Source organism: Nicotiana tomentosiformis, chromosome 7 (assembly GCF_000390325.3).
Source record: "Nicotiana tomentosiformis chromosome 7, ASM39032v3, whole genome shotgun sequence".
NCBI classification, from domain to species: domain Eukaryota; kingdom Viridiplantae; phylum Streptophyta; class Magnoliopsida; order Solanales; family Solanaceae; genus Nicotiana; species Nicotiana tomentosiformis.
The window spans coordinates 1,654,127-1,666,398 of record NC_090818.1 but is presented as its reverse complement, the minus strand read 5'-3'; the positions used below and the strand labels follow the sequence as shown (position 1 = coordinate 1,666,398).

Below are 12,272 nucleotides of genomic sequence, written 5' to 3'. Positions count from 1 at the left end.
AGCCGTTTTGTGTTATCAACCATTTTGTGCAATACCCAACTTAAGCTGTTATTAACCGTTTTGTGCAATACTCATTTGGTCTTGAAAAAGCTAAATTGGGCAAAATCACTCTCTGACCGAGAGGTATTGAGTGGGTAATTGAGAGTTGATAGCTATAATACACTCCGATCAACAAAACAGGTATTAAGATTTATATCCCATTAGGCTAACACCTAGGTGATGGTCATAGCCCTAGGCTTTTTACAAACTTGAAAAACAACAAAAATAATTATCTTAGTTTTATTTCTTAACTTTGCAATCTTAGTTTTAAAAATAAAAAAAGAAATAAAATCAATTTGTGGAAGTGTAAATTAAGATAGTTCAAACTCACGTACTAGAATATATACTCCAAACTCCCATATAAACTCCATGTGGATTCGATCCCGACTATTTGTTGGGTTACTATTATTGCAATCGACCGTTTTATATCCTTGTTTTGAGGTGTGATTTGGACGAGATCAGTGGTCAATCGTGAACCGACGAGATTCGGTCTTATTTACGAAGTAGTAGAGGAGGGTCATAACCGTCCACAACGATGGGTGGATTTGCCCGAGGCACACCTCGTACCTCTTGTAAAAGTTTAGGATGATCGGGTCTATTGGGCCCAGTGTGAAGGGATAAGTGTAAATACTTAAGTACCCCTCCACATGGGTAGTGACGACGTCCTCGATCCCGGGGACTACTACGTTCTTGCCTTCCCAATGGGGTAATGAACGCCGACAAGGGAGGCTCGGAGGCTGGTTCATTAGCAGCCATAATGGAGGAAGCCGTTTCGAGGGCAACCACCTCATGGGCGACCGATTCAGTACCAGCGGCCGGTTGAGAAGATGAAGAGGCAACTTGTTGAAGAACAGTTTTCGATGGTTTGGCCATTGTCATCTGGGGGAGTGTTTGAAAATTTGAGGAAAAAATGGAAAGTTTTGGAAAAAATGGATTTTGAAAATGAAGAACAAAGTGTGAAGATTTGAAGAAAATTAGGGCAGAGATCTAGAGATTGCTATGGAGATTGGAGAACAATGATAAAGATATGAAGGTTTGAAGAAGGTTTTGATAATGGCTGGAAAGCTCGAAAATAGCGGTTTGGTCGGAAAGTAAAAAAAGGACAAAGGAAGGAGGCTTTTATAGGAAAACAGCCGACGCTTCGCATTTGGAGGCAACCTGCCGGTGAGCGACACGTGTTCGAAGTCAGAACGACGCGATTGATGGGACGTTTCGGCTCCCTCGTCGTAACGTACGAAGGAAGGAACCGGAGTCATCTGTCGATTCCCATAGTTTCGGCAAGCCTAATCTTTGAGAAATGAGGGAACTATCTTTATATGGGTAAAACCGAGCCCACTGAATGACTCGATTTTTCGGTGAGTCAAACGGAGCTGGAATGTGATCATAATGAATTAGAGTCAGAGCGAGGAGCCCCTCGTATCGGGGCTCGGCAAAAACATTTGCCCTCGGAGATATCGGGGCCATATCCTCCAGGTCCGGTTTGAGGATTGAGACTTCGGAGAGCATTACCAAACAGTTGCACACGACTAACAAAGGGTCGCGATGTCTGCGCCCAACCGGATATAACGACGTGAATCTCGACCTGTATCGGTATAAAATCAGTGATTAGCGAAACAGAAGATTTTTACCTTTCTTAGAATTGTACTTGGGGTAAAACTCTTTCACTATATAAAGGGAAAAATTTATTATTCATTGGACACATTGTAACACACATATCAAGGCGATTTATTTTAATTCTCTTTGTTGTTCAAAGTTCTAATTTCTATTCTTAAGTTCTTCACAAGTACAAGCTTGGGATCGAGGGCAGGTTCCTCATCAAGCTACCACTCGAGCTTGGAATCACCCCTATTATTGATTTGGCCATTTATTACGTCTTTCATTTGCTTAATCTAACGTCATTAATCACTTGTATTGAATTAATTCATATATCCTTAAAACCACAAATAAATTCAATTGTTATCCTTTTTTTAAGGTAAACAATACACCATATGATTTCCGGTATTAAACGTCCCACAAGTTATGCAAACTTTAATAGCATAAACCAAATATCGTATTAGTTATATTGAGATTAATTAATTATGCAAGATTTTATGCTTGAACGCCTCACAATCCCGTATTTGATTGTTGATAAATGATGAGAAATGTTTAGGTTCAAACTTATCAAATCAAGCTTTAATTTAGAAACTTGAACTTTTTAAATTTATTTTGTTTAATAACTTTATAAAGTGTGCCTGCACTTACGTGACTCTTTCTTATCCATTTCGATAGACACAAGGAGAAATTGTTACCCTTAACAAGTTAACGTAAGATAGATTCATATAGATTATAATATTTCGAGTGAAAGGGAACCTTTTTTATATTTATATTACAGTAATTATAGTTTCCTATATAACTCATACTTAGGTTCGTAATGTTTATGTTTATTTGGTCGCAACAACGTGAATAAAAGAAGATAACTTGAAGTAGAATTCATTTTTAAATAGTTACTAGTTCTCTCTAAATAAACATAGGAATTAGGAACCTAAGTATGAGCATATAGGAAATTTGTTTAACCTATCGAACATTAAAAAGGAATTTTCATCATAAGATCTTGTGATAAAAGCCAAAAACTCAATTCCCTATTTAGAGATTACCCATCTAGAGACGAGTCCTAACATTTATCTTAATTGTATCCTTTAAAACACTGCACGTCAATGTAAATATATCAAAAATTGAAAAAATCCCCCCTCAATATATTAAACTTAGTTTTCTAAAGACTGGGAGAAACATCTGCCTCGCATTCGCACTAGTACTAGTTAATTAATATTCTCTCAGTTTTAAAAAGATGAACATATTTGATCGTGCATGGAGTTTAAAAAGGAACAAAAGACCTGTGGTCTAAAATAACTCATAGATATTTATATGATCATAAATTATCTCATTACGGATAAAACGAATAGTTTAATGCTATATTATTTTTAAATTTAAAAAGGAGTCACTATTTCTGAAACAGACTAAAAAGTAAACAGATACACTTTTTTTAAACGAAGGAGTAATAGTTAACTAAGTCATAGTAGAGAGAGAAGTAGTTAAGACTTGGGATTAATGCTCGACAAAAAACTTAAAACAATATAACAATTATTCACTCCGTTTCAATTGATGTGATGTAATTTGATTCGGCATAGAGTTTAAGAAATTTCTTTTTTTTTTAAACTTGTGATATTAAATATCGCTTAATATTTGTGTAGTCATAAAAGTTTATCATTAGAAATAAAATAAATAAAATTAAAATTTTAAACTTAAATTATATAAAAGTATGTCATTAATTCTCAAATAAGAAAGTTGACAAAGAAGGGCAGTTGGTAGGGGGTTGTCTGTATATCCACGCAATAGTAGGAGTAGTTGTGAAAAGAATCAAAATTCTGGGCAGAATTTTTAACGTAAGAACAGCAACATAGGCATCGGAAATCCGGTGATCTTTTTATGGCGGTTTTGAGGTGACTAAACGACAGCCAAATAAGGACAAATGTTATCCAAATCCCACTGTTTGTCGTTTTTGGCAAAAGTGATGAAGTAAACCTCACTATTTAAACCAATTAAAATGGAAGTGGAGTTACTTGTTAGGCATTTAAACAGTTGGGCATAGTAAATATGGGGTACTGCCACCTTTTGTTGGCGATTCTTTTTTCTTTAGTTCTATCAAGAGGTTCATTACCCACGTAAAAGTCAGACTAAATTCAGATTCGCGTAAGAAATCTTATATTAAAAGTAATGTTTCCTAACAAAGACAACTTCATATTAAGCGCTTGAATCGAAAACTTCTAATTAAACATACAGAGTAGTTACCACTCCATCACAACACTTGTTGGTAAGGCATAACGATTCAAACAAAATAAAAAGATCTATTTGCAAATTAATGAAATCCATTACATGTGCCTTTCTTAATAACGAGCTAAGCCAACATGAAATGAATTACTCGTTAAAAGGTTAATATTTGATTAAATTTGTTGAAGTCGAGTTCTTACAGTTACTTGGGGTTCGATTCAGAGTTGAAGAGATTTGCGGCAACAGAAAGCAACTTTCCGATTCGGCATAGAGAAATTAACACATAATTTAGCATTTTTAATGATACAAGAAACAATTTTGTGACTATACTTAGCATTTTTAATGATACAGGAAATAATTTTGTGACTTTACTAATATAACGGGTAAAATTAGATTATATGTATGAAATTAACCCCTTTTCCGTAAGTACTTCAAACGCATTTTTCAAAGACAGATGTCACTGACTAGGGAACTAGTGACTGGGAAGGGATCAAAGTTGATTGCATAAAAGTAAATAGAGGTATTTTCGGCTATCATCAGTTTTGTCTACCCAACTTGAATAGAAAAAAGATAAATTGACTGATTACATTCTTGATACATAAACCATATAATAGGACGGATAAATACTTCCTTATCTAAAAGCAAATCAACCAGTTCTTGGCTGCTTTCGAATGTGTGCACTAAGCTATGAAGGACATAATTAGGAATAATTACAGAAAAAATCAATGAATGTCCAAAATTCTAGGAACATGAAGTTCTGCAACCTAATGATAGTCAAATTCAAACATAGTGAACATGGCTGCAAACATGCATGCTCCGCGCAATATCTACAGTTCGAGGACACTGAAGTAAAGCAGCTTCAGGTTTCCCGGTTCTTCAAATACAACAGATTTTTCAGCAGGGAGACGAGAAGCCAGTTGTATTGCAGAGCAGCAGCAGCTCGCGAAAGCAATTGATTACGCACACATGAAATTCTGCGTACAAAAGCACCATCCTAAGTTGTATGGAGCTACCACCAATATAGTAGTAAATAACTATCTTAGCTGACATCGATTCATTCAGTTAAGAAAATGAAGCCTTCATGCGCCAAATATAGTATACTTCCAAGCTATAAAAATTGAAGTGCACGATTTTCATGCAACCTATAACCAGTGAAAGTCAAAAAGTGGGTCCTTTCATCAGCCCATTGTTCTATTCTTTTACGTTTTCTAATCATAACAACAAAAGAAGGAACTTGAAACCAAATAGCACCAGTCATATTGTAAGAAAGAGATGGCATAAATCTCACCATATGAAATGTTAAAGCTTCAGTTTAATCCTTTCAGACCACTTGAAGATATCCGAGTACACTTGATCTCCTCCCAAGTCTTCTCCAGTAGCCCCAGCAGCTATTCTGATGATATCTTCAATCAGTGCAAAATTTCCCATTATATCAACGTGAGCACCACTTTGCGTTCCCCTGCCCTCTAAAAGATTAGCTGGAGGGGCGTGATTGTACTCTCTTATAAATGTATGGATGCCTGATGGATTGAATCGGGTCTTTCCTCTCCACCCTTTCGCACACATGTAACCTGCACTTAAAATAGGTACCGTTTCATCCCCGTCAGTATGAAAGACACCACCTTTCAAGCAAGGACTTTCATTTCCACCCTCGGCCGAAGAATCTATCTGGAAAGGAATATAGCAATCTCCAGCAGGACTAAGTTTGTATACATATGCTCTTTCAGTTGGAATTCCAACTCCATACATTGAGAAGATTTCCATCCCTGGTGCATTGGGCAATCTGTAAATGGAACATAAGACTGAGAACTAGCTATAAATATGCCAAATAGATTGCTGTAACATACAATGAACTAACTCAAGAGAGATGGAAGAGCATCTTTTGCAACATGTTCTATGAACTACTACTTGCAAACACAGAAGCAAGCATTAATTGCCAAACTGGAACTTTGAGACGGAAACTGATAGTGAAAGTTGACAAGATGGAATCATATTTGCAAAAGAATGTTTGCAGCCCCTAGAACCCTGAAAATATTTCACCTTTATATCTACGTTATACAACAAAAATTGGTGAACCAAAGAGGTCTGAATCTCAGTTGTGTCCTTAATATATTTGCATACTCTATAGATGGGCTTCAAGTCAAGAAGATAAAGATCGGAGCTGGCCTAAGAGCACGGACATATCAGATCAAAGAATAAGTCTATAGAACAATTTAGAACCTTACTTTGTTTCCAGGGGATTTGACCAATATTTGTAGTGTTCATATTTTTTGTCATCCAGATCATCAGCAATTCCATATGAAAAATGAGCACTACCACGCTTCATCAACTTTGGTGCAACAAAATGAAGAAGATCCAAAACAGATCCAGCTGTATAAGCTTTGTAATCTGCCACAGCTTTGACACCTCCAATACCCATATCATGGTACTCAGTCCACACATCACGACAAGTTGAATTAGCATGACTTTTACCTTTGATAGCATCCTGAAGAGAACCGAACAATGGACAGGGCCAGTTAAAACTTATTTTCTTATTATCTTTGATCGCTTTTTGGTGCACCCATATAGCCCCTACTTGTGTAGAAGATTGGGCGTCTTTTGTAGAGAATCATGTTCTGATTTAAATTCTCTACTTTTTGTATACTTCTTGTATACGGGAGTTTTTCCTCCCTTTTGATTAATACAATTTACCTTATCAAAAAAAAAACTTATTTTCTTATTTCTAAGGAAACTTAAAACTGGAAAAGCAGAAATGACAGTCAGAATAGTTTGCTGATAACTACTGCATATGGAAGTTTAAACAAACTAGCCTAGAGCACATCTGTCTATTGGAAACAGCCTCTCTACCTTCACTAGGTAGGGGTAAGGTCTGCGTACACACTAACTTCCCCAAATCCCACATGTGGGGATATACTGGGTATGTTGTTGTTGTAATGTAGAGCACATCTGAAACATGATAAAATCAATTCATGGATAGTTGAATACATCAAATTTGGGATGAAATAACTGTTACTTCATGGCAATCTGCAATACCACGTATAACTCTAGACTCTTTAGAATGTGTTATACATGCCAAAACTACTTCACCCAGCAACAGGATTAGCCAAAGAAATATCACAAGTTTCCTGATATGCACAGTGACAGTAGATAGTCTTAACGAATGAAGAATTTGCAGTGTACAACTGTGCTTAACAGCACAGTTAATCTAACTAATGACTGCATAAGTGCTTATGTTTTTTAAAAAGCTGATCAAACGACCAATTTTGCATTATGACCTGTCTTTAAAGACAGTTACAGAAAAAGAAAACATCAAATGAAAGATCCACCTATGAGAGTACTTGCACGTTTTCAACATAATAAAAATTACAAGCTATCTTTCGACTCCAAAAGCTTGATAGAATCACCAACATAATTGAAACTACTACATAAATATGAAACTAGAATCACCAATAGACATTCCAACTAGAGGCTTATATGAAAGGAAGATTTTCTGTTATCACTCAATTTGTGTCTCGTATCACCATGCCTTTCCCATCCTCTACATTAGAAGATAGAGCGAAGGCTACATATGCACTGCATATGGAAAACTGACATATGAAAAAGATAAATATATATTCCAACTAGAGGCTTATATGAAAGAGAAGATTTTCTGTTCTTGCTCAATTTGTGTCTCATATCACCACGCCTTCCCATCCTCTACATTAGAAGATAGAGTAAAGGCTACATATGCACTGCATATGGAAAACTGACACACGAAAAAGATAAAGGTATATTTCACTCGTTTGTGACAGCCTGACAGGTACTTTTTAGTCGGCATATGAAAGTTTATGTCTTAGCATCTGATCCTACTGGTAGCTAATGGGTTATCATGTTATTTTGGAGCATGATAGTTTAAATAGTATTGTATTGGCAATATAAATCCTTGACAGTAGTTAGTGAAAATTTAAAATTCAAGAACATTACTCTGAAGTCAATCCTCTCGATCTCTGATGAGTGTAAATCAGCTACATGCTTCCCAAATGATATTATTCTTCCATACTTCACACGAGTAGCATTAACCGACTTTCTTCCCCTGTCACTCTCTGCTGTCTGGGTGCTGTTGTTCTTCGGCTTCTTTTCGTTACACTCATAGCCTTCTTCTGGGGACCAATCCAGCCCGCCCCAGATAGTGTCTCCGCCTTTTGGTATCATTGACATTGTTGAATCCCATGTACGAGTCATTCTCATTACATGCTGTAAAGTTTGAAAATTGAACATTTCACTTTCCAAAAAACTTGGGGCCATAGACCTGCAGAAGGGGCAAATTCTACTTCAGCCCAGGAATGCCTCTTGCAGATAAACAAAAGACCAGAAACTCCAAGTTAGGTGGCACATGAAATAAACTACTTCTGCATGCATGCATGTGAACAGTACATTCCCTTCACAAGAGTATGCAAATACACACATTACAGGAGATGAACTGATCGAGAAAAAGGCATCAGAATAGTTTCATAGAGGAAATTAACTAGTTGTTTTTAAAGGGTACAAAAAGATTAACTCTTATTTTTCTCTGTACTTTTAACACTAGGAGCATTATTGTGGTACATCTAACTCTAATCGGGCGAAGTCATGATATACAACCTCAGTTATTCAGAGGCGACTATCAATAAGAAGCAGTAGGAACAGAAGGCTAAAAACAGTGTCTAAAATTGATTTAGTATCTTCGTACTTAATGGAGCACAGATTCAATTTCCATCTCTCTCCATTTAAAACTGTAGAATGCAAAAGAAAAGGCAAAGAATTTCTTCATTCAAATCTAACAGATGCAATAGCACATTGTGAAAGACCAATAACATTCTCTTTTATGAAGCTATGACAGAAGACAACCACAAAATTGCTTAATCAGATGAAGGAAGAATTGAGAGAGAAACTAGTAGCACGAGGAAAAACCTAAAAAGAGAAACAGAGAGGTTGAAGTGATCTTTTGGCACGGTATCGTTTGTAGACCATTTTAGACATCTGAAGATATTGCCATATATTACTGTATAACAAAGCAAAGAGGCCTGCACAGAAATTCTCCCTTGAACTACATCATATGACTTTTATTCGTAGGTAAAAGTTTTACCTGATTGCAGGTACAACATTATCACCAACAGGGAAAGACAAAGATCCTTTCTGAACCAAAAATATAAAGATAAGCCACTTTTCTAGAAAGGGAGGAAAGGAGCCAAAACTACTAGGATCTTTGGCATTGGGAACTTGTTCATTATACGAGAATGCAAGTTATAAACAATTTATCTTACAAAGAACATCATCAAATTACATACAACTATCAGACATCTCACAAGAAGAAAGACAAAGGAGCGGTACATAACATATTTTAATAAAAACAAGACTTCATTTTTTTTTAATCAGCAAAAGTCAGACGATTCATTGAAGAGAAAGAAACCTGGCCGCAGCAATATCCTTGGCTTCAGCTGAGAATAATCCTGAGACTGCTTTTGGGACACCCAAAAAGGGGCCCCCAATGTTCATTACGGCTTTTATATGTTTAGCACACCAATCAGATCCACCTCCTCCACCCATTGGAGACGGTGCCTCCACCCATTTCATGAAATGCAAGAAGTATAAAACACCCATTGAGTGCGGAATTACAACCACCTTCTTTCCACCACTCGAAGCCACCATGAGTTCTATGTTACTTTTAATCCTGCTTAGAGTTTGATCTCGCACCTGTAGATTTTGAATAAAAAGATGTGTTATTAGATTGCAAGGGTAGCTGCTAGTTGGGATGATGGACATATCTCGTAATTCAGAACAGATGTTGGAAGGAAACATCCTCCAGCAAATTTTACATCAGAACAACAACAAAAAACGCACATATGCTGCAGTCGGAGTCACAGTACCTCAGTGTTCTGGAATGAGATTCTCCAATCATAGGCAGCCATATACATGTTCTTCTCCTCATATCCGATGCGAGCCAAATTGGCAATTAAAACGGCCCAAACGAAATAACCTGGAGCAAAGTAATCAGCTGCGACAAGTCCAGAGACAGGTCTAATCCTTATACCAGAAGGATCTAATCCAGTTTCATTATCAAGTGACATATGCTCCACCCAGCAAAGAGGTCTGTATTTTATTGGACAAAAGGAGAGCTTTTGTTATGTATTGTAAGCAAAAATTCAGAAGCAGAAGATTCAGTAATATCTCAATTGATCTTCATCGACTATTATGGTTCCAACACTGGAGAAATTTAAAGCCTGACCAATAATTAGTCAGTTGGCGTTAGATAACCCTGATTGGTTCACTCTAAAGCAAATTTCACTTCCAATCGACCAAACTAAGCAGTGAAATCACACTTTTTCATTAGCAAGACAAACAAAAGAAAAGATTTAAAGACAATAAGGATGCTTTATTTCCAAACTATGAATTACAAACTTGAGAACCTAACCACATACCTACTTTATTTGCCTCATTAGCCTACTCCACCTAAAGGCATTTGTTTGAAAATTGCCAAAAACAGAGTTTGCAAAAACTTTTCAGAAAGCTTAAAAAACTAAGTTTGCAGAGTCTGTTTTTGATAATTTTCTAACAAATGCCATATCTCCCACCAATCCAATATCCATTTTTTTTTTTTTTTGGTTGTTTTTTTAGTGAAAACTGAACAAAGAAAAAGGTAAAGGAGATACTGAATACTAATAGCCAACAATAGTTGTTAACTTCACAAGAAACTGTCAAGAAAATACTATTACTAGTAAAGAATGAATCTTTTAGGCTGGTAATTAGCCAATTTCATGATAAATCCTCACATTAAAGTAAAGAATGATTCTTTTCAGCTTTCAGAACCTTTCAATTAACGACTAAGAACACCTTTCTTACGTAATTTCCCTGAATAACATCAAAAGATCCTTTTCACTTACCCAATTTTGATGCACAAATAAACTCCACAACATCAAAAATAGCTAAAGCACACAAATTGGAATGACTAAAAAAAAACAAAAAAAGAGAAAAAGCTAGTACCTTTTGTACAATTCACCAAAAGTACCACCCCAAAGCCTCTTCCTAAACAAACCTTCAGCACACTGATGTCCTTCCCACAACTCAAGTCCACCAGTCACAATTCCCGGCACAAATACAACCGGATGTTTAGCTCTTAACCCTTCTTTAGCCAATTTAACTCCCGGCGGGTCCGGCAACGGCCCCGTTATCGCCTCCGTTACATACTGTGGGAACGACGCCGGCATTGCGTTGAAAAGGAACAATAACAACCACCATATCGAACATATACAACCTATAAACCAACAACATCCGTCCACACATCCACATCTCCTCCTTCTCCTTAACCTCCTTGAACCTAAATTATTCTCCTTATTCTTATCCTTAAATTCTTCGAACTCAGGCTCTGAATCCGAGGTTTTTTTGGGCTCTGTGCCCTTCCTACGCCTTAGAATCGACATGTATGTATTTTTTGCTATAAATACACGTAACAGGTACAGCTGAATTAATGAATACGAATATTCACTGTTTCAGATTTCTAATTATTTAATTCATGAACTGAATTTATATAATTGGTGTTTTTAATGACTGAAAGTGAAAGCTGCAGTTAACAGCAGCTTGAGATGAGAATCAGCTCATTTATTCACCTCTCAGCTAATCAAATCTGAAAACTCAAACCCTAGGGCCTAGCTCTGCAAAACATATATGGTCATATACATACAAATACACATGTATGTATATTGTCAGAGCAAATAATATTATTAAGAAAAAAAAACAGTTTCTATAAATACAAAAAGAAGAAGAAAAATACAGATTTGTATTCCCTCAAAATAGTTTTGTATGTATTGTGTATATATAGGTGGCGGAGGAGGTGGGGGTAGGGGTGGAGGTGGGGTGGGGGGAGTGATCGGAGCAGGAATCCCGGGGAGGGGATGGAAGCGGAGAAAACTATAGAAGGTGGAAGAGAGATGAGAGGTGGGGTCCGTGAGTGACACGTGGAGATTCTTAGGAGCTTCGTGATGTACTTTGTGATTGATTCTCAGCCGTTGATTGAATCGGTGGGGTCAATTTAAGGTTATTTGACGGTGGGGGATATGGTTTTTAATTATGGGAGAATGGCAAGAGGAGGGAGCACGTTAATTAATGAAATTGGGATATATATATATATATATATATTTACCACACCACATGATGCGTTTCTCCACGCTATTTTTATCTTTCCAAACTCCATAAATCAGCGGCACAATAGACAGCCCAAAAGCAACACAAAACAGTCCAATACAAGTCAAATAACGCTTCTGAGGACCAACCTCCCCACTCATTCCCGCTTCTGCACCAATTGCACCGCATCTGTGGAAGCGCAGGTGCAGAAAGGACCTCGCACCTGCGATATCTGCTTGCTTCCTACTTGACCTCTTCTACGGTCTCCTTCTCGCTTATTCGGGATCGTACCC

General features: G+C 36.9%; 1 protein-coding gene across 2 annotated transcripts; it reads right to left on the bottom strand.

Annotated features, from left to right (window-relative positions):
* Positions 1–4,398: 4,398 nt before the first annotated feature.
* Positions 4,399–11,930, bottom strand: LOC104121161 (phospholipid:diacylglycerol acyltransferase 1-like). Of its 2 annotated transcripts, none has more exons than XM_009633078.4 (7): positions 10,843–11,929; positions 9,729–9,951; positions 9,272–9,555; positions 7,807–8,131; positions 6,069–6,328; positions 5,132–5,626; positions 4,399–4,817 (listed from the first exon to the last, which is right to left on the bottom strand). In XM_009633078.4, the coding sequence occupies exons 1-6, from the start codon at positions 11,277–11,279 to the stop codon at positions 5,143–5,145; spliced, it is 2,013 nt and encodes a 670-aa protein (XP_009631373.1). In that variant the 5' UTR covers positions 11,280–11,929; the 3' UTR covers positions 4,399–4,817; positions 5,132–5,142. The 2 variants fall into 2 exon arrangements, with proteins under 2 accessions (XP_009631373.1, XP_009631381.1); XM_009633086.4 differs by lacking the exon at positions 4,399–4,817 and adding an exon at positions 4,828–4,985 and having other exon boundaries at positions 10,843–11,930.
* Positions 11,931–12,272: the final 342 nt, after the last annotated feature.

Excerpts from the sequence above, each read along its gene's own strand:
- LOC104121161 (XM_009633086.4), bottom strand. The coding sequence starts at position 11,279 with ATGTCGATTCTAAGGCGTAGGAAGGGCACAGAGCCCAAAAAAACCTCG. Across the intron at positions 9,952-10,842 it reads TTTGGTGAATTGTACAAAAG|ACCTCTTTGCTGGGTGGAGC; the intron begins GTACTAGCTTTT and ends AATAAAATACAG. Across the intron at positions 5,627-6,068 it reads TCAAATCCCCTGGAAACAAA|ATTGCCCAATGCACCAGGGA; the intron begins GTAAGGTTCTAA and ends TTCCATTTACAG.